General features: G+C 40.7%; 1 protein-coding gene across 2 annotated transcripts in view; it reads right to left on the minus strand.

Annotated features, from left to right (window-relative positions):
• The window catches only part of ITGA6 (integrin subunit alpha 6), a 105,434-nt gene extending 92,874 nt beyond the window's left edge, over nt 1-12,560 (minus strand). For both annotated transcript variants that reach the window (XM_020990970.2, XM_020990971.2), the window contains exon 1: nt 12,132-12,560. In XM_020990970.2, the coding sequence (XP_020846629.1) occupies nt 12,132-12,316 (185 nt within the window). In that variant the 5' untranslated portion in view covers nt 12,317-12,560. The remainder of the gene's footprint in view (nt 1-12,131) is intronic.
• Between the last annotated feature and the right edge of the window lie 10,503 nt (nt 12,561-23,063).

Raw genomic sequence — 23,063 nt, forward strand, 5'->3', positions numbered from 1 at the left:
TTTCTGGCAACTGACAGTAATTCCCAAAGATTTGCAACATCCATGTTTTCTATCATATGCCGCAGGCATATCATTACACTTCTTTTTGCACCATGCCCTTGTTAGGACTTAATTCAATTGGGACATTTGTGAATAAAAGATAAGATACTTTGTTTTATCACGAGTGCTAATTACAACCAAGCAAAAGGGAACATCCTCAGAAGGATGTACACTGCAATATGACAGGAAGTCTTCAAATTCTTGCAATGATTTCAAGAAATTATTTGGTCCAGGATACTTTTGCTTCAGATGCTGGGTGACATAATGGATAAAGGCTTAGGCTTTAAGTTAGGAAGAACTGGGTTCAAATCCTGCCTCTGATATTGAGGTGTGTGATCCCCTGGGAAGTCACCTAAACCCTAGTTCAGGGGTGGGGAACCTGAGGCCCCGAGGCCACATGTGGCCTTCTAGGTCCTTGGGTTCAGCCTTTTGACCAAGTCCAAGTTTTACAGAACAAATTCTTTTATTAAGGAAGTTTCGATTCAGTCACAGGGCCATGCTTCAGGACCTAGAAGGCCACGTGTTTCCCACCTCTGCCCTAGTTGCTTCACATTATTCTACCAACTAATAGCCAGATTACAATCTGCAAAGGGGAGGGAAGCAAGAAGAGTGTCCACACTGAGAGCTCTCTACACAGATTCTCTTGATAAAATGTGAACTCCCTGAGGCCAGAGCCTGTTTCATTTTTGTCTTTTTACCTCTAGTGCCTAACATAGTGCTTAGTACATAGCAGGCACTTAATAAATGCTTGCTAATTTATCTTTCATGTATTCACTTTTGGTTCATGGACTTCCAACCTTTTAGAAGACTAGAAAATCTAAAACACTTCCCATTTTTAATGAAAATAAGAAAGCCAGACATTACAAAAGCCATGCACTTGAAATTTATTTTGAATTGCTTAAGAAGACACTCAACCTAAGAACAGATTAGACACTACTGAGGTTGCAGGCAATTATTAGAAAACAAGGCACAGGTATTAACCAAGGATATTATTATTCCTTATGTCATTAATTTCACAACATGTTTCTTTCAAAATATTCCTGCTTATTTACCTCCCAATCCAACCAAGACTTAGGAAAAAAAATTAACATAAATATCTGCCTTAAATTATAGCTGAAAAGGCATTTCAAACAAACATGATGCATTGTTTTTTACACAATCCACTAAGTGTGGCTCCTATGCATATGCAGGTATGTGTATGTATGTACACATATGCATGTACACACATAAACTTTAATAGCTTAAAACTGCACAAAGACTTTTGGAACATGGGCTGGGGTGTGTGTGTTGGAGCTTCACCAATGAATAGCATCTCTGGCACTGTTTGGGATGCTGGCATCTGTGGCTTGTGGATACATCATCATCACCATCAATGGGATAAATTCCAAATACACACACACAGACACACACTAATAAGCCAGGCAATGTTTTTATTCAGTGCTTATTCACACTCATAAGACAAATGTTTTCTCTACTTTCTATCTTGGGGGTCAAGGGAGGGAGAAGTTACATTTTAGAGAAGATCTGTTGAAACTGAAAAGAGAAACTGGACTGGTGGCTGGCTGCATGCTCTAGCTAATCATCATTTTACTCGAACAGATGTCAACCTTCCAACCTGGTAAACTGACTTGGAATTGTTGTGCCACTTTCTTCTACACAGAAAAGTCAAATAGGAGAAGATAAGATAGTCATCAGTCTAGTTACTAGTCTGAAAGAGAATTGTGTTAGTGAGAAACCCACCTAACTTGTCCCTGTTTGGGACTGATCAACAATTAGCTGTTTTCCATTAATTCCAAGTGATCACTGTTTACCTTTAAATATCAGTTTCATGATATAATTTACTTGTTTTTATTAGGAAAATAGTGTTTCAAAACTCTCTATGTATCTCTCAACTGTAGGAAGTTTCAACATTTCTTCAGTGACTAGGTTGAGCTCTGTAGTAGATAGACATTAGATCAAAATATCAAACAAAATGGGGAATGCCAATTTTTATCCAACCTCTAGAATAACTGCACCAGCTTGCAAACTACTTCCTGTGCCTCCCAGAGAGGCAAAAGAGACTTTTCTGACATGAGGTTGAGAAGGCATGGCAACCAGGGAAGAAAAATGACAGCTGGTATTCTTTATTAAGAATTCTGCTTGGCCATAACACAATCCCGCTCCATGGGAGTTCCACCTTCATGACAAAGGCCAATCTAAGAACTTCATCACACCACAACTCTCTGTACATTCATCTTCTCTCTTTCAAATTAGTCTTTGAACTACCCCAACTGGTATTGGATCTATTTATTAATGACTATCAAAAGTCTACAAGGCATTTTCCTTCCATATCTTTTGTAGTTATCTACTGTGGAACAGTCTTACTCTGATGGATCATTATGAAGGGGAGATGAGATGATGATGGCTTCTGAAGATTATGCTGCACAGCCTATGGGCCTGACTAGCTCAATTCAGAGAGGCCCACAACCCACCTTGCAGATTAGGGGCAAAGTGGCAAAATTTTCAGGCACCATATGAAGACCACCTCCTAAGGGGCTTAGAGATTGCTTATATGTTGGTGAAGAGAGTACTCACAGCAAAGAAATCACAGATCCTGGAAGTGTTTTAAGTCATGACTGTGGAATAGAGCCTTAAAAATAGGAAAATGCATTTTTAAATGTGACCAAACCCCAAACAGAAAATGTATACATATTCAGGACAGTAATGGCTATGTCTATGTAATTTAATACTGAGCTAAATGGGGTGAATTTATAATTGTCATCATTGGTACTCCTTCAAACTTCTATCCTCCCCCTCTAACCACTCCAAAAGGCAAAGGGCTTTGATGCATATAACATAGGAATGACCATAAAGAACCCAGGCAACTATCCTCCTTGCAGATGCTCCAAGGAAAACGCCACAGCAAAGCGTGTTTATCCTCTTTAAGGTTTAAGTATAATAACCAAGCCATATCTCTTGTTGCTCCAAGTTTATTACATATGAAGCAGCACTTTGTCTTACACTGATTTCACCAAGGATATCTTGTAATATTCTCAGCTTTTTTTTTTTTAAATCAGCAAGCACTTACTCAGGGTCTACTGGGGATACAAACATATCATCCACACTGAAAAAACTAAGTGGATAAAAAAGAGAATTGTTCAAATCATAACATGCAGTTGTATTTACAGCCCAGTGAGTTAGTCCAGAACTACACTTACTTACACACACACACACCCCACCTTAAACGTAATTCAGATAAGACAATTTGCTGGGTCCAACCTTGAGTAACAAGAGGGGGTAGTAGTTAAAAGCTGTATCAGCTTAGGGAAATATCTGCATTTTTTATTTATTCTGATCACATCTACAAAAAGATTATACTGGTGTTTAAAAGACACCCAGTAATGATAAAAGGCTATGCATCATGGGACAGCATTATCTACAATCTAACCTGAAAATGTTAATGACTCTAGCATCCCTTTCACCCCGCCAGGATATCATCCTAAACTTTCCCAGATCTCATTAGCCTCGTGATCCACTTTTGTAACTCCCTAATGAATTGACCACATTAATATGCATTATGTCTTACCTCCCTACTAGACTGTAAATAATTCAAGCTGATAGGTGTAGCTAAATTAGTTAGGAAAACACTATTGAAATCTATCCTCATTAACTTGGTTCTTCACTATGAGGGTTAAGGATGATCAAATCCAGTCCTTTGAAGACGCCCCTGCACAGCAAAGTATCCTACCAAACTCACAAACTCTTCTGGAACGCTACTTTGATCCCCGTTTGGTTTTGAGAGGCAAACCGTGCTGAAGTATACAAAAAGGAAGCATGGGAAGCTGTCTTGGTTCCCTGTGGGCCTGAGGATAGACAGACAGAGTCTGGCTATTTAAACACGAGCCTTTGGTACAATTTAATAGATCAACCTATATAAGTGTTACCCAAACGTAAGAGAGCCTTACAAATTTTTTCTGGATCTTAAAGTCAACCTTGTCCTGCCCCCACTTTTTTTTTTAACTACTAAGGCAAAAATAAATAACACACTATAATAAAGAGTCGGGAATGCAGAAGTGGCATGTAGGACCCTCCCCCACAACACACACTGCACTGGGAAAAGAAACAGCAGTAGTGGGAAAGAGAGAGGGAGAAAAAATTCAGAATCACCAAGTACAGAGAGGCTTTTCATGTCTCCAACTGTCTAGATATTTTGCCTTCCAGCCATAGATTCATGTCTTACCAGAAGAGCTAACAGAGATGAATCATAGGCTTGAAGGCACTTTGCAGATGTCATCAAGTCCATCCCTCTGCCTCCAGCGATGACTATTTCTTAAATACTGGAGGATTACAGACTTGAAAATATTATTTCATGAACTCACTTAATAACTTCTATGGTTGAATAAGCCTTTAGAGTCAAGAAATTCTTCTTTTGTAGAAAACCCACAAAGTCACTTAAGGTACCTTTACACTCCCCATAGCATTAGGCACATGCAGCATGTTTCCAAAGGCAGTACTCAAATAAAGCGCTCTTCCATTTTTAAAAAGCTTAAATACAGCACTTAATGCTATTATTTCAGTTCCCACAAGCACAGTTCTTATGGTCAAAAACACCTAATCAATGTTTTCAAATCTCAAAAAGGCACCTTGGGATAGTGAATAGAGCTGGCCTTAGAGTTAGGAAGACTTGGGTTCGAGTGCTGCCTTTGCTACATACTGGCTGGGTTATTCCCCCATCAGACTCCAAGTCCCTTCACTAAACTAGGCTTCTTAGCCCAAAGTCCAAGAACTTGTTTTTGTTTTTTAATTTAGATAACTATTTTAATATAATTGGTTTCTTTGTGATCCTATGTATTTTATTTGTTGCATTTAAAAACATTCTGAAAACGGGTTCACTGGCTTGACCAAACTGCCAAAGGAGTCCATGACACACAAAAAAGGATAAATAATTTCCAAGTTATTCCTAGGGTCCTGGAGTTCTAAGACTCTAAGCTGCAGAGATGGTGCCAATTTGCATTGGTAGAGGTAGTTGCCTCACCAGGGAGTTCCACATACTAGTGAAATCACAGGTCCAGTACAGCCCTATCCCTAAAAACATCTATTCTGATAGATTCTATTTTTTTAATGCAACCATATTCATAGGATAATGGAATTCAAACTGGAAGGGCCCTGTGAGGTCATCTAGTCCAAACACCTCATTTACATATTTGGAAACTGAGGCCTCGCAAAAGGAAGCAACTTGTCTGAAGTAACATAGGTACTATGGAACAAGGCTAGATATGAATCCAGAGTCTCTTAACTCTAAATCAGAACTCTTTCTACTTTGTCACTGCCCACCATCATTTTGTCCTAAGACTTAGAAAATTCACTATGGTAAAGTATTGATAATAATCAGTTCAATATATATCAGGTATTGTGGTAGAACATTGCCCGGGGGAAATATACAGTTTAGATGAGACATATTCTACCTACTCCCATGGAGCTTAGCAGGGGGAAATAACACATCAATACACAGATAATTCTAACTTTAAGTAAAGCATAAATGCTTTAGAGAAGTGCTATGTGGGGTCCTAGGCTACCTTTTATGTCAATATTAAACCTAAAGTATAAATATTACTTCATCTATTCAACAAATATTTGATGAATGCTTACTATGTGCAAGACCTATGGGAAGCATTTACAAAGATAAGACAATGGTTTCTGCCTGCAGGAAATTTACAGTCCAATAGGTTGTTGTTTTGCATACCATAAATGTAGATGATCTTACATATTGCTTGGAGCCCTAGCACGTTAAAGGACTTTCTGGGTAAGTCAGATTGGATTGCAAAGGAAACTGATCTAACACACTGAATGAAAAATTCTTATTGAATAGATCGTGAGATGTAGCAGCACAAATAACTCTCAGAATTCCTCTATAAATATGTTTTGGTCAAGAGCTGCTCCTGGAAAGTGCTGAGCCTGGAATCGATGAGCTCAGGCTAGGCTTCATTGGAGAAACAGTAGAGTGGTTCTAGTGCAACCAAATGGCCTTCACTACAAAAGCCCAGCTCTTTAAAACTAATATTTTCTCAGTTGCACTGGAATGGCTATAACTTGTGGAATACCACGATCTCAAAATTACAAATAATCCACAGGGTGACGTAAAAACAACTGACAGGTCTAAGCAGGCTGTAACGTGTTACCAACAATGACTTATACAGAAGAAGTGTTGTCAAAAGACATTACCAAGGAAATGACTAGCAAAGGAAGTGGTCCAATTGTGTAAGGATGAGAGACAACAGGCGGACCTCCCAAATAGTACACTGTATATCCCTGAACTAAAAAAGAGGAAAGTCTCTAGCCATTGGGCAGATATTCCAGGATTTTTTTTTTGGGAAACGAGCAAAGATCACATAGGAATGGCATACAGGGATGATCTAGCAGATTAAAATCCCAAGTCCATCAAAGTATACAGAGACTGAATGATTATTAAAAAGTAATTGGCCAACCATTCTGCAGAGCAATTTGAACTGTGCCCAAAGGGCTATAAAAATGTGCATGCCCTTTGACCCAGCAATACCATTTCTAGGTCTGATTCCCAAAGAGATCACAAAAAAGGGAAAAGGACCCACATGTATTTATAGCTGCTCTTTTTGAGGGATGCCCCTCAATTGGGCAATGGCTGAACAAGTTGTGGTATATGAATGTAATAGACTACCACTGTGTTATAAGAAATAACGAGCAGGCAGACTTCAGAAAAACCTGAAAAGACACATATGTGCGATGACTGACTTTGATAGACTAGGCTCTTCTCAGCAATTCAAGGATATAAAACAGCTCCAAAAGACTCATGATGGAAAATGCTATCCCCATCCAGAGAAAGAGCTATGGAGTCTGAATGCAGCGAAGCACACTATTTGCTCTCTCTTTCCGTTTTGTTTCTTTCTTATGGTTCCTCCCATTCACTCTAATTCTTCTTTACAACATGACTAATGTGAAAATATGTTTAATAAGAATGTATATGTAGAGCCAATATTAGATTGCACGCCATCTTGGGGAGGGGGGAGGGGATGAGGAAAGGAAGGAGAGAAAATTTAAAACTCAAAAACTTATGGAAGTGAATGTTGAAAACTGAAAATAAATTAATTTTTAAAAAATGTTTAAAAGAGAGAGAAAAAAAGAAATTGGTTTAATTTGGCATGGTTGTAAACAGTACTAGATTAGGAGTCAAAAGAGCTGAGTTCTAGTTCTTAGTAATTTAAGTGGGTAATAATATTGGGTAAATAATTTGTCGGAGCTTCAGTTTCAACATCTATAAAATTATGGGGCTTGATGCAGATCTCTGAAATCCCTTCCAGGTCTAGATGGTTAAATACATGTCACACACCTCTTTTTTTCCTTCCCCACACCTCTTCTCCTCTTCTCACCTCCTTCTGCTTTTCTTTCTAGTGAGGGGGTGATAGCAGACTTGTGACAATGCTAAAAGTTAACATCTATAAAATGGTTTATGATTTGCAAAGTGTCTTTACACATGTCTCATTTGATCCTTGCCAAATCCTGTCAGGTACGCACTATTTATTGTTATCCTTATTTTAGAGATGAGGAAACTGAGGCTGAGAAGAGTCATACAGCTAATAAGTGGCTGAAAAAGGAATTCAAACTCAGGTCTTCTTTACTCCAAGTTTATATGCTATACCACTAAGCTAAAGACAAACACCCTTTGAATTTTCCAGTCTTGTAGATCTCAATTTTAAAAAGGACAAAGTGTTAAAGTACAACATAAGAAGATCAAGTCTGAGTTTGGGGTGGAAAAGGCATAGAAATTTTCTTCAACCTAGAAATTTCAAAACAGAATCCACGGATCCATTAATCCAAACAGTGCCAACAAAGCTTTCACTGTAATATTTGGAATGAGAAAGTTTATACCTCTACCTACATATTGTCTAAGGAGTTGGCAAAAAGATGAGGAATTAAGAATCTAAAACATTAATCTGGAAAAGCCCATTTTTTTTTATTATAATACAGCAAAAAGACCCCCAATAATCAGACTTCATAGTTAACACCTGGTCCCTTCAGGATTTTGTCTTCACCACTAGTGATATCAGTCATGGAAATGGAGCATTTTTCAATATAATTCTAAATAGAATTTAATTTAATTTAAATATAAAGCTCTAACTAAAAACCAGGCCTTTTTTTTTTACATGCACACTTGTTCAACATTTGGAATTTATGATAATTCAAACACTACCTGTTTGAACCTTGCTTTTAAAATTCAGTCGATACATTTTCACTCTGGTTTACATCCTACTGGATGGCCTCTCACTATCACAGTATAATGGGCTTGCTCTATGTCACAGGCGCATTTCCTTTGGCTGCTCCCATAACCCTTCACTTCACTCTAACCCTCTGGTTACTAAGAATAGCTTGGTTTTATGATCTGCAGAATAAAGATGCTCCCCCAAAATTATTACTAGATATAACAATGCAAGCAGCTTTTAAGCCCAAGCAGTTTGGCCTTGCTAAGGTCCAAAGATGGTTCAGTATCCCTGAGTGATCACCCCCCTCTCCCCAAAAATCCCATTAGAAGTAATTGAAAATTTTGCAGGACTACTGTAAAATAAAAGAGTGAATTTTTTACTAGATAAACAAAATAAAATGGATAAACTTCCAAATCTTGAAATCCTACTGGGTTAAAATCCTACTATATCTCAAGGTAAAAGAATGAGTAGTTTTCCTAAGAGAATTCTAAGTCCTTTTTAGGCATTCTAAGAACTAGACCTTTTCTCACCTTCTAGACTTTCAGGTCAGCCCCTAAGAAGAACATTCCTACACACCTGATGCTTTTCACTTGATTTTAAGACAAGTACTTCATATTTTTTAAACCTATCCAGAATCTGAAACAAGTCAAAGAATCTCAGATCCTTTTTGACTTTCCCTACAAGCATTTCACCTTGTTGACCATCCCCTACTTCTGTTTATTCTCATCTCTCTTGGTCCTGCTCAGCATCCTTATCATCCTCCGCCTGCTCCCCAAATATGGCTAATCCCTAAATCTCCATCCTAGACGGTTTCTAGGCCATAACTATCATTTAGGTTTCCAGTGCTATCAGTGACTGCCTGCCATACATGTCCATTTCTAAATACCAATAGTCCCTCACACTCAGCATATACCCAAGTGAACTAAATCCATGATGTTCCACTCAGATGTGCCCCTTCTTTGACTTTATCATTTCTGTTGATAACTTCATAATTATATTATGAAGATTATGTTTATCTTCAAATATGTTCAAAACCTCAGAATCACCTATTTTTCTCCTTTTACCCCTCCCTCACCCAACTGACTGTCAAGTTCTGTTGATTCTACTTTCACAATCTCTCTTACTTTAAATAAATGGTCTCCACTTAATACTCCCACTGTCCAAATTCAGTCTCTCATTCTCTGTTACTAGCTGTTTCCCATCTCAGCTTGCCCTCTGCACTCTCAACATTTCCCTGGGGTCCCTCTTCATATTTGGAAGGAACTTGTTTCTCATCTATAACTTTTTTCAAGGCCTAGCTTAGACACCACAGCCTCCATAAAAACCTTTCTTGATTCCCCCAATGGAGAAAAATTATCACGATATCTCTCTCTCTGTCTTTCTCTCTCCAAATTTCCCTAGAATATCCAATCTCTCTTTTGCTCTTATCATTCTACTTTGCACCTCATTTATTTGTGTTCACAGACTAAATTCCTAGATAGCAGTAACTGATTTTGGTTTTTGTCTCAATTTCCCCAGTATCTCCAACACTGCCTTGTCCTAAGTGGCCACTCAATAAATATGGATTGAATAGAATTCTCTAATGGTTCAGGGCATACAATGAAAAAGGAGATACCAGAGACTAATGAATGATTAACTGATTTAACTACCAAATTTCAGAAAGTAAATTTAGAAAAATTCTTCATATCCCAATATTGTTTGCAATTTGTCTTGATTGAGAATTTTTAAGTGAGACATAAAATTTGCCAGGAATTTTGCAGGGAAAAAATGTCATCAACACATTATTATGCAGGCAGGCCTGTGACTAGCTGTGGCCATTAAGGTTCCAAATCTACATATAGACCAACATTTTTACATAATCATGCCCTTTGAAAGCACAGAACTCTACAAGGTGAACCAGCTAGGTCAAATTGTACTTTTTTTTTTTGGTTCAGATTTGAAACTTAACCAGGAAGCTCTACAAGTCAACAATTTCATGGTGTCCTGGTCCCTCAAACTGTCTACTAAGTTAAAATGCTCTGCTACACTAACAGGTGTAACAGAAAAATGGCATTCTGAGGCCATTCTGACTCTTTAAGAGTCAGTCCCCAAGGAGTATTTGAAGACCCCAAGTTTCTCATCTTCAGTCATTAAGTTTCTCCTTCCTTCTCTAAAAAGGCTATGACTCCATGTACCTTTCCCATGCAGAAAAGTTCTGTCTTGGAAACTGCATTGTTTTCTTCGATCCGTTGATTCTGAAATGGCTTCAACTAAAAGCCTTGGGAGTGGGGGAGTGGAGGCTGGGGTGGGGGGTAAACCTTTCGTTGTTTCTTTCTTTTTTTCCCCACCCCCCAAGCCCAGATCAAGAACGCAACAAGACCGTAATTACTAAGCTCCAAAAAAAAATTTGTCCTCTCCAGCACTATATTCTCAAAAAAAAAAATCTCGCCTCGAACTGGTTTCTGATAAGCTGGATCATGTGGGAAGCAAGACTTTGTTAAGTTTTCTTAGAAAGAATGAAAGAGACGACAAGCTGAGCCAACTAAGCTACCACTTTTCCCCAGGCTTGGCTGGAGACAGAGATGGGGGGAGGGGGGCATGTCACTTTTCCATACTTTATTTCCAAGAGACTGATCCCGGATCGGACTTTTGCTTTAACCTCTGGAGGGAGGCGGGGAAGACCAGTGAAAAGGAAAAGGGGTTCCAGGCTTTCGCGGGGGCCGCAGCAGTTGCGTGTGGTGGGCAGGGAAGAAGGGGACATAGCCCAGCTTTACAGCTTGTTTTCTCAGCTGATCTATTTCTGCTAACAGGTGGCTGGTTAACTCCACCTTTAAACAAAATGTTTTTAAAGACTTCATTCTGCTATCACAGGAAAGTACCATCTACTCCTTACAAGACACGAACACGCCTTAGGGGTAAACCACAGGAAACACAATTAAAACAGACTTGCAAAATCGTGTCTGCCACAAGTGGCCCCCGAACTCATCAGCTCAGAGGGAGAGCCGAGGCTCCAGGGTACAAGTTTTTCCCTGCGCGCGCACACACACATATACAAAGGTGAACCTCTGAGAGGGAAACCCGGATCTCTGTTACAACTCTCTCCCCGTGCGCGCGCGCATACACACATATATACTCATGCACATACACAAATGTGGACCTCTTAAGAGAGAGACTCGGATCTCTGATACAACTCTCTCCCCGTGCACACGTACCCACACTCACGCACACATACACAAAGGTGGAGCTCTGAGACGGAGACTCGCATTTCTTTGATATAACTTTCTCCCCAAGAGCACATACACATACACACAAAAGAGGACCTCTGAAAAGCCGCCACCTGCCAGGTTCCCTGCAAAAACACTCAAGAGTGAAATAAACTCTTCTGGGAGGCGGTGAGGATAGAACGGGGGTGGGGGTGAAAGTTGTAAATCAGAGAAACGCTGCTGCTACCGCCGCCTGGACACTTGCCCTAGCCCGGGAGGGAACCCAGTAGAGTGTGCTCCCTTCCCCTTCATCGTCCGCCGCAGCCCCAGAGGATGGAAGTTCGTGCGGAGGAGAAGGATGAATCAGGAGCCGGGATCCCGGAGCCACGGGCGGCACGTTCAGCACTGGTTATTGCCGGTCCCCCTCCGCAACCAGACCTGCTTGGCCGCAGGGCAGAGCTGCTACGGGTGGGGCGAAGAGAAGGGCAAGCATCCGCGCAGGGGTGTGGACGTTCTCGGGCTCTCTCAAAAGAGCCGCCTCCAGGGCTCTCGCAGGCAGAGGCGGAGGGAGGGGAGGGAAGGGAAGGGAGAGGAGAAGGGAGGAGGGTAGGGCTGGGCAGGGCTGGGAGGGTTGCTGCTAAGGGGTGAGGGGCGAAGGGGGGCGGGGGAGAAAGGACGCGGCGGGCTGAGAACTTACAGCCTCTTGTCCTGCGGCTGCAGCTGCCAATGCATGGCCAGGGAGAATCCGAAAAGACTGTCAGGCTCCCCGGTCTTGCGGATCACGTTTTCCTCCCGAGTGTCCAAGTTAAAGGCGGCGCAGAAATAGAGCAGCAGGCACGCCGACAGGTAGAAGAGGAGCTCCGGCTGCCCTTCAGCCGCCATCGGCAATTACGGCGGGGCGGGGAAGGAAAAAGAGAAAGGGACCTGCTGCTGCTGCTGCCACCGCTACCGCTTCTGCTGCTGCTGCTGCTGCCACCGCTACCGCTTCTGCTGCTGCTGCTGCTGCCGCTGCCACCACTACCACCTTCTCCTTCCCCGGCTCGGCTCTCCTGCCCCACCCCCCGGGACTAGCCGCACTCCCTGTCCAGCCTCTCCCCCTCGCAGCCCGCTCTCGAACAGCTGAAAGAGCCCGTTGTTCTCTGGAGACTCGCAGGCGTTTTATCAAGTGACGAAGGAAGCCGGGCCCCGCCTCTCCCCCCACCCCTCCTTGACTCTCACTCCTCCCCGGCCCGGCCGGCCGGCTCTCTCTCCGCCTAGCCTGCACCTTCTCCGGCCGGAGCACGGGCTAGTCTTCTCTTTAAGGACCTCTCACCTAGCCACCTCTGCCCCAGCCCCTGCCAAGAGCGGCAGTCCTAGAAAAGTCTTTCGCTCTGAAAGTCGCTCATTCTCTAACTCATTCATTTCGACACGTGGCGCGCCATCCCTGGCTTACCTGTTCCGGTGAGCTCCAGGGGTGGAAGAAGGGCGAGTTCTGTGTTGCACTGGTGGCCCCAAGTTGAATCTTTAAGCCCTTGGACTAGGAAGGATCCTGCAAAATTATCTAGCCCACCCTACAGCTGCTAGGCTACACCGCCCCTTATCTAGGGTATCGCTTTCCCTGGCTTCCTCTTAAAAAAAAAAAGCAGCATCTAAACTTGGGGGGAGGAGGGTTCGGGCTTGGTTTAGATTGAGACCGCATAGTTTAGACAAGTGTATTGAAGGCACTTAATAATTGTTCGTTCATAACAATTATAATGAGCTCTCTACTGACCCCTGCTTACATGCTACCATATGTTGATCATCTAATGTCCATAGACACTGTCCATCTAATCTCAATTTCAAAAGCTACATACAGTTGGATGCGTGAAGATAAATGTTTTTCAGGGAAGTCATGGTTTCAGTCATTCAAAATGTATTTTACATATTGAGCCCCCAAAGAGGAAACTAAACAGTAAAAAGCTGATCTTTAAAACTGGCATCAGCAAATGTGCCTTAAAAGAGCCCACATCTCACAGCACCTCTCATTTAACATGATTTTTCTGCCACAGATAATTTAGGAGAAAGGTAAGATGTAGGGAGGATGCTATTGCAGTGGTCCAGAGAAGGGGTAATGAGGGTCTGGGCGAGAGCCAGGGAATGGGAATGGAAAGGAGAAGAAGGATTGGAGACTGTGGAAAGAGTTTAATAGCATTAAAAAAAAAAAAAACAACTGATTGGATGCAAAGAGTGAGAAGAAAAGGCCAAAGATATCTGATGTTTCAGAGAATCTTAAGATGCCCAAAAAGAGATAGTAGTAAGCCCTCTTGGAGTATGATATACTTGCATGTGAAATAGGGCACAAAGGATACATGTAGGAGATAAGAAGAAATGCTGAAGCACATGCTGGGATGGTAATTATTGCCAGATTCTCAGGCACAAAGTGGGCCATACCTCGGCTGCAACATACCAGATTCCCTGACCTTTTGCCTCACTAAATGAGTTGATTAACTCATGAGCATATATTTGGTTCTTGTGATGTTTCCTTGTCAAAAATTACTCAGGTCAAGCCTAGACCAAACTAAATAGTGGGAGATAATCCCAGTAATTTCATAGTATCAACTAATGTGTCCAAACAGTTGCTGACAGGATTGCACAGAATGAATTCTAATTTGGTGAGCCATTGTAAACCCAAGAAATATTAGTCAGTCTTCCTCAAGATAACTTTTGGTATATTTGAGGATTGTTATAGTAAATCGAATCCAATCCAATCCAATAAGCATTCAAGTACCTAATATGTGTAAAGCACTGTGCTAGGCCCTAAGAGTTCCTAACATAGAGTCTGCTGTATATTTCAGGGGACCCATGAACTTGTGTGGGAAAAAAAATCACATCTTTATTTCCACTAACCTGTAGTAAATATTTAACATTTCCTTCCTTTATAAATGTAGCCAGTAAAGACAGTAAATTAGCAGTACCTGTGACTTTATCACCAACAGAAATCAGATATTTTCATATTAGTTGTTGCAAATATCTTGAAATATCATTTATACTCATCACCACTTTGTAATTACTGTTCTCTAGTAATTATATTTGTTAATATAGTTTATATGTAATATGGCTATAAATGATCATAATATGATTGTTTTATATAGTTCTTAGACCTGCTGCTAGATATAAAACTATATGACAAATCTTAAAAACATTTTGAAAATTGTATTTTAATATATAGCTTTTTGTAATTTTATATATTATAGTAATAATATTTTAAAAATAAAATTTTTTTAATCCTATGTATTATCTTTTATGCAGGAAGTCAATAAGCATTTATTAAATGTCTGCTGTATTCCAGGTACTGAGTCCTAAGTATTAGGGAGACAAAGAAAGGCAAAAAATAATTCTTATTCTCAAAGAGCTCATAGTCTAATGGGGTATGCAACATGCAAACAAGTATGCATAAGCAAGATCTATACAGATATATTGGAGAGAGCACTAATATTAAGGATGATTAAGAAAGGCTTCTTTTGGAGCAGCTAGATGGTGGGGTGGATAGAGCACTGGCCTTGAAGTCAAGAGGACCTGAGTTCAAAGTCAGCTTCAGACACATAACACTTACTAGCTATGTGACCCTAAGCAAGTCACTTAACCCCATTGCCCAACCCCCCCAAAAAAATAGTGATTTAAGAAAGGCTTCTTTTAAAAGCATTATACACATTATACTGAAAAGGGGTCTGTAAGCTTCATCAGACTGCCAAAGGGGTCCATGACACAATAAAAGGTTACCTTGCACTAATAAAAAGAAAAATGAAAAACAGTCCCTGCACTTGAGGACCTTATGTTTTTTTCTGGGAGGAAGTAAAATATAAACAGATAAGTATAGGGTCACATATTTAAAGCTGAAAAGGACCTTAGAAGTCATCTTGTCCAACCCTTTCATTTTACAGATGAAGAAACAAGCTGAGAATTTATATAACTTGCCTGGGATCACACACCAAGCTACTTTTCAAGCATGCTAACTCCTTCAGTCTCTTAACAGGAGGAGGGGCTTCTGAAGAATGGGACAAGTAGCAAAAGCAAAGACTGAGACTGAGGAGATTGAAAGGAAAAGGTCTCAACCTAACTCTAAGATTAAGTAGGGTCACACTGAAGAGTACCCCCATGGAAGAAGAGGTATGTGCTGGTAACTAGGAAATGGAAACCTTAGGATGGGTATATACACATGGTTGGGGTTTGGGAACCTTTCTGGTTCTAACCAATCATAGAGATGGGGTTGGGGGAGAGGAACAGAGGGCTTAGAGGGCTTATGTTCTCCTTCCTGGGCATTTTCCGAGCCAATTGGCTCAAGGTGACTCTGTGGAGCATATGGATAGCACCAGTTTGGGGATGATTCCAAACATTCAGCTCAACACTCACCTTGAGTTCAAAGGCTTCAATTTGATCTGGACCTCAGCCCTATCTGCTTCTTCTGATGCTCCTGAAAGGGCTGAGAGGTCCTTTTCCAAGTTGAATTTAGCAGCGATTATGTCCAGCATTCCAAGGACACAGCTTCTTTGCCAGCAGCTGTACAGAAGAAACAGCATATACTTTGATGGAGCCACTGCTCATGAAATATTTGGTGGTTGTGCCATCCTTAGTGTACAGTGGGACCACACCTAGCTTCAACACCTGGAGGGTGAGGATGTGGGTGGCCAGGATCCCAGGGTCCCACTCTAGACTGCAATATCCACCTGCTTTATATTGGCCTCAGTGAAATACACCTGCATGGAGAGATGAAGGTGAAGTTGGAAAAATTGGTATTTGTGAGGCTGGGCCAAAGGTGGGCATAAGCATGTTAATTTGAGGAAAGTGAGAGAACTTACAACCTAGATGATTCAGAAAGGCTTCATGTAAAAAGTAGCCCATGAGCTGAACTTTGAAGGGAGCAAGAGATTTTAAAAGGAGTAGGCTTAGGAGCAATACCTTCCAGTATGAAGTATAAGCTATGCATATATTCCATAGCCCACTACCATGTTAATGCAACCCCTGTCCCAAAGCCCATTGGTATGAGACATTCTCCTTATTTTGATGCAGGTGAAGGCTGGGAAAGGTGAGACCAGCATTCTTCAGTCCCCCTTAAACCCTTAAGAACCCTTCAGGTCCATCCCCCTTTGAGACTGGTCAAGCTTCAAAACTTCTTTGAGCTTTGAATTGGCTTTCAACTTCAAGAAAGAGGACAGAGCAGGGCGCAGCCAAGATGGCAGAGTGAAAGCAGTGACTTGCTTGAGCTGTCCCCCAAACCCCTCCAAATAACTCATAAAAAATGGCTCTAAACAAATTCTGAAGCAGCAGAACCCACAAAAAGACGGAGTGAAACAAATTTCCAGCACAAGGCAACCTGGATGATTGATCAGAAAGGTATCCACCAATGCCAAAGACAACTTACAAGGTCAGTGGGAAAAGTCTGTTTCTGCAGTGCTGAGACAGGAAGGTGGGGTCTCAGCTCCATTCCCCAAGAGTGTGGGTGGGGCGGGGGGGGGGAAGCTGCATCCCGAGCTTCCAGCCCACAGACTGAGGGGGAATCCAGTGGCTGATCAGAGAGGAATTGCAGGGATCTCTTTGCCAGTGCTGAGGCAGGAATCTCTTGCTTTGCCCATGTTTGGATCTGGGTCACAGTTCTGGGCGGCAGTGCTGGGGTGAGGAGCACTGGCATGGTGGAGCTTGTAGTGGCTGTGGAGAGGAAACCCTCCTCACAGTTACAGGACAGAAAGGAGTACTTGTGGTCACAGGCCAGGAAAGGAGTAAACACCTTGCCCCTTATCATACCACCTTGGAAGAACTGAAAATTTACAGGTCCCTACAAGTATCTCTGAAAACAGCTGTACAAACCCCTGAAGCTTGGGACAGTACATTCTCCACATTGGAAGCAGATTCATACCTTAACAAAGAGTTTAAAACTCAAGTAATTGGCCGGGATCATGAGCAAGCAGCGCAAAAAGAGTCAGACTATATTATCTTACTTTGGTGAAAAAGAAGATCAAAATATACAACCAGAAGAAGACAACAAAGTAAAAGCTCCTACATCCAAAGCCTCCAAGAAAAATATGAATCAGTCCCAGGCCTTGGAAGAGCTCAAAAGGGATTTTGAGAAGCAAGTAAGGGAAGTAGAGGAAAAACTGGGAAGAGAAATGAGAGTGATGCAAGAAAATCATGAAAAACAAGTCAACAGCTTGCTAAAGGAGACCCAAAAAAGTACTAAAGAAAATAACATCTTAAAAAATAGCCTAACCCAAATGGCAAAAGAGGTCCAAAAAGCCAATGAGGAGAAAATGCCCTAAAAAGAAAAATTGGCCAAATGGAAAAAGAAGTCCAAAAGATTACTGAAGAAAATACTTCCTTAAAAATTAGAATAGAGCAATTGGAAGATAGTGACTTTATGAGAAATCAAGACACGGTGAAACAAATCCAAAAGAATGAAAAATTAGAAAACAATGTGAAATATCTCATTGGAAAAACAACTGACCTGGAAAATAGATCCAGGAGAGAGAATTTAAAAATTATTGAACTATCTGAAAGCCATGATCAAAAAAAGAGCCTAGACATCATCTTTCAAGAAATTATCAAGGAAAACTGCCCTGATATATTAGAACCAGAGGGCAAAATAGAAATTGAAAGAATCCACAGATCTCCTCCTGAAAGAGATCCCCAAAGGAAAACTCCTAGGAATATTATAGCCAAATTCCAGAGTTCCCAGGTCAAGGAGAAAATATTACAAGCTGCCAGAAGGAAACAATTCAAGTACTGTGGAAACACAATCAGGATAACACAAGATTTAGCAGCTTCTACATTAAAGGACCCATGGGGCGTGGAATATAATATTCCAGAGGGCAAAGGAGGTAGGATTACAACCAAGAATCACCTACCCAGCAAAACTGAGTATAATCCTTCAGGGGAAAAAATGGTAATTCAGTGAAATAGAGGACTTTCAAGCATTCTGATGAAAAGACCAGAGCTGAATAGAAAATTTGACTTTCAAACACATGAAGAGGTAAACAAGAAAGAGAAATCATAAGAGACTTATTAAGGTTGAACTGTTTACATTCCTGCATGGAAAGATGATATTTATAACTCATGAGACCTTTGTCAGTATTAGGGTAGTTGGAAGGAAAAAAATTATATGTATGTTATATAGATAGATAGAGGGCACAGGGTGAGTTGAAGATTAAGGGGTCATATCTGGAGAATAAAATTAAGGGATGAGAGAGGATTATACTCAGAAGAAGAAAGGGAGAGGTAGAATGGGGTAAATTATCTCAAAAAAAAAACAGAAAAGAAAAGTCTCTTACAGTGGAGGGGAAACGGGGAAGGTGAGAGGGAATGAGTGAATCTTATTCTCATAGGATTTGGCTTAAGGGGAATAACATACACATTCAATTGGGTATGGAAATCTGTCTTACCCTACAGGAAAATAGGGGGAGAAGGGGACAAGAGAGCAAGGGGATGATAGAGAGGAGGGCAGATTGGGAAAGGCAGTAATCAGAAGTAAATACTTCTGAGGAGGGACAGGGTCAGAAGAAAGAATAGAATAAATGGGAGGGCAGGATAGGATTAAGGGAAATAGAGTTAGTTTTTTACCACATGTCTACTATGGACGTGTTTTATGTAACTACGTGTGTACAACCTATATTGAGTTGCTTGCCTTTTCAATGAGGGTGGGTGGGGAGGGAGGAAGAGAGAAAATTTGAAACCTAAAGTTTTAAAAACATATGTTTTAAAAAAATGTTTTCAAATGCTACTGGGAAATAAGAAATACAGGAAATGGGGTACAGAAATCTATCCTGCCCTACAGGAAAATAGAAGGGGAAGGGGATAAGAGAAGGGGGGAGAGATAGAAGAGAGGACAGACTAGGGGAAGGGATATTCAGAATGCATGCCATCTTGGGGTGGGGGGAGGGGTGAGATGAGGTGAAAATTTGGAACTCATAGATTTGTGGAAGTGAATGTTGAAAACTAAAAATAAATAAATTTATATTAAAAAAAGAAAGAAAAAAGACAGAAGGGACCAATTTCACTTCAGGTTGTTGAAGGGAAAGACTCCAGGAAAACATGAAAGAAACTGGCAATTTCCATCTTGTCTTCATCCCTAGCTTGCTACTCTAGAGACTTTAGGGAGTTTCCCTTTGGAGGAGACTGAAGACCTTTGAGCTGAGTTATCTTTCTCCCAAAGGGAGAGCTCCTTCACCTTGCATTGTCTGGTTCACATTCTCCTATGCATACCTTTTCTGATTTCTGTCTTGTTGTGATTTAGATAAATGGGTTTATTTGCTATGTACATTCATTGTGAAACATATTTGGTGGGAAAGAGGTCAAGCTTTGGATATCAATTTTGGAGTCTCCTTTCCCCCAGAGATAACAAAGTAATTGGAAGTTAGATAGAACTCAATCATATCCCCTAGACTAGTAATATTTAAGGAAGCAGATAGATATACTTCTAGCCCAGGACCCCCTTTCTGTGAGAAGAGCTGGATGGTTTGGGCTCCAACTTCCTGCTTCTACTCCTAGAAGGAATTAAAGCCTCTTTTGAAGAAGGGGAAGGGGGGGCAAAGAGACTAGATATGTCTATTCTGCCTACCTTTAAGCCACACAAGGACATCTTCCTCACTGCACATACGCACTCTTTACACAGAGGACTTCATTAGGCTACACAAAGGCATGGTGGTAGGGTATGGAGGAACCATACGTTAAGGAAACACAAGTGAGATGATTTGGCTAAAAGGAATAGTGAATGAAAGCAAGTAATACAAAGTCAGTCAGGAGAGGCAGGTTGGGAGCCATCCTAGGAAGGGCTTTTAATACCAAACTGAAAAGTTTGTATTTTTTTCCCCTAGAGACATTAGAAAATCATTCAAGGTTTTTGAGCAGGGGAGTGACATGTTCCGACTTGTGCTTTAGAAAGATTGTTTTGACACCTTTGTGTAGGATGGATTGGAGTGGAGAGAGACTGAAAGCTGGGAGTCCAATTAGGAGGGTGTTGAAATAGTCCAGGCCTGAACTATTAGATTGTGAACTCCTTAAGGGCAGAGACTGTCTTTTCCCTCTTTTTATATCCCTAGTGTTTAGCATCGTGGTAGGCGCTCACTAAAAGCTTATTGATTATTGATAACTAAGGTGGTAGCCATATGAGTGAAAAGAAGGTGGTGGATGGGAGATATGTTGTGGAGGTAGAATGGACAAGATATAAGGGATGACTGAAAAGGAAGAGTCAGGCATCACATCATGTGCAGGTTGTAAACTTGGTGACTAGGAGGATGATGATAACCTTGACAGAAATTGGAAAGCTTTTGGAAAGTGTGACTTTATAGGGGGAAATAATGAGTTCTGTTTTGAACATGTTGAATTTGAGATGCTCATGGGACATACAGTTGGAGATATCAGGAAGACAGATGGTCCTGAGGGACTTGTGCTCAGGAGAAAAGTAAGGCTAGGTAGATCTGGGAGTCATCTCACTGAGATAGCAATTGAACCCATTAGAGCTGATGAGATTACTAAGAGAGAAGGTGTAGAAAAAAAAGGGAACAAAGCCCAGGAAAGAGTCTTTTCTCAATTTAAGCCAATATTGTCATTAGGCCAACTATCCTAAACTCCTTTAATCATTCACTTCAGACTCTATTTTCCATTCTTCTCTTAACTTTTTTGAAAGTTGCAAATGTAAACATAGACTATTTCCAAGAAGTTGGGTTTGGGGTTCCAGCTTCTTCATTAACGGAACACCAACATCTGACAAAATGCTCCTATCAAGATATATTTACAGATAGAACAAAATTCCTAAGAGTATTATTTCCAAGATGCTCATTTAAGCCCACTGTATTACAGAATGGGACTAGATTCAACTAGAGAGTAGCATTGCTGAGCTCAGTTACTTTTATACAAGATGAAGAGAGGTAGGGAGAGGAAAGGGGGAAACTCATAACAATTTGGCTTATCCCTATTAAGTACTCATTATGTTATAAAATACTCTTTCCCTTGCCATCTCCCCCTAACTTTCCCCTGACCCAGATGCCAAGCATAGATGGGAATGAGTCAAGATCTGGGACTCATTTTTAATAAGAATCTTTTTGAAGATTTCCTGCTTTTCCTGACAGATTAACAATAACAATCAAAGCTTGTGATTCAACAGTGACTTCCTCAGGGATGACAGAGTTTGGCCACAAGCAGAAAAGTGAGAGATAAAGATTGTCCAAAAGCAGAGTTTGGAGATCCCTTGGGCTTTGCTGAACATGACGTCAGTCTCAGGGGATAAAAGATGGAAGGAGCAGGAGAGCAATGGAGATTACTATGAGCCTGGAGGAGGACACTTGATAAGTAGCTGTCTGGGATGGAAGGGAGAAAGCAGTGGCCTGGAGATATAAAATAAAGAAATGATAACTGTAGGGTGTGAGAGGAGAATAAGTGGAAATGGATAAATCAGAAGAAGTGATCCACTAAATTCTGGCAAGTGATTAAAAGTTTTGCTAAAATTTCATCACGTTTAAAAAATTGGGGGAGAAAAATCTTAAGAAACAGTGAACAAGAGACTTCAGCATCCTAGAAGAAATTAGAAAAAGGAAAACTAAGAACAGATGAGTTAATTACCTATTTTTTATTGTGATGAGGGAGGTGAAGGTGGAAATGGGGTGGAAGTAGGGTGGGGCCATCCTGTCTATAATTTCACAGGTCTGAAAACTCTCTTCATTAATGCAGAATGACAACCCTTCTATAACTCATAGTTTCATTGCCTGGAACAATGAGAGGTGACATAGATAATCACATATCAAGCATGTGTCGGGAGCAGGATGGCAGGTCTAGAGTTAGAAGGGACCTTAAAGGACATCTTCTACAACCCCTTCATTTACAGATGAGGAAACCAAAACCCAAGAAGACTGATTTTTCCACAGTCACACAGGTGGTATAGGATTTGAACCCATGTTCTCTGGCTCAAAAGTCAGTGCGCTTTCCACTGTTGAGGTTTTTGGGTTTATTAAACATTGTACTACTATATTTGTTTGACTCTGTTTGTTGCATACGTCTTAAACTTGTCTTGAACTTAAGTCTTCTAGAGTTCAAGGCTAGTCCACTAACCATTATGTCCCACTGCCTTTCAGCAGTTTAGATGCACCATAAATGGAAAATTCTCCCTTTGGGGAAGGGGGGAGAGAAGAGGTTGTCACAAAAATTCAAAGTGAACTTTGCTTATTACACTCAAGATGAAAATCACTTTTAAAAAGTAAATTTCATTTGAATATTTCATATTCACTTACATTGGCTTAATCAAAGGTTTCATGGCAAGAACCATTTGATACTATATTTTAAGATGAGATTCTTTTTATCATTGTTTATTTATTTTCTGAAAAAAGATGCCACTTTTTTTACCAGCCAGGAAGAAAAACTCAAAAATCCCTGGAAGAAATGAATTTAATAAAAAATTTCTCTTTATGGTTGGAGTAAGATCCTAACTTTATGCAACATGATTACCCATTCTTTCTATCAGTGGAACATGAAGCTGTGTGCAGCTCATTCCATGTGCAATGCAAACTCCAAGGTCCAATTGTTGAAGTTAATTTTTTTTCTTAATTTCTCCAAGGGGAAAACAAAGAAGTATTCTTTCTAAAAAAATATTAGGGTCAGTTAAAAAAAAAGCCAATCTACAGATCCACTTGTG

This window comes from Phascolarctos cinereus, unplaced genomic scaffold, assembly GCF_003287225.1.
Source record: "Phascolarctos cinereus isolate Bilbo 61053 unplaced genomic scaffold, phaCin_HiC Scaffold_726;HRSCAF=1367, whole genome shotgun sequence".
In the NCBI taxonomy this organism is placed as follows: Eukaryota; Metazoa; Chordata; class Mammalia; order Diprotodontia; family Phascolarctidae; genus Phascolarctos; species Phascolarctos cinereus.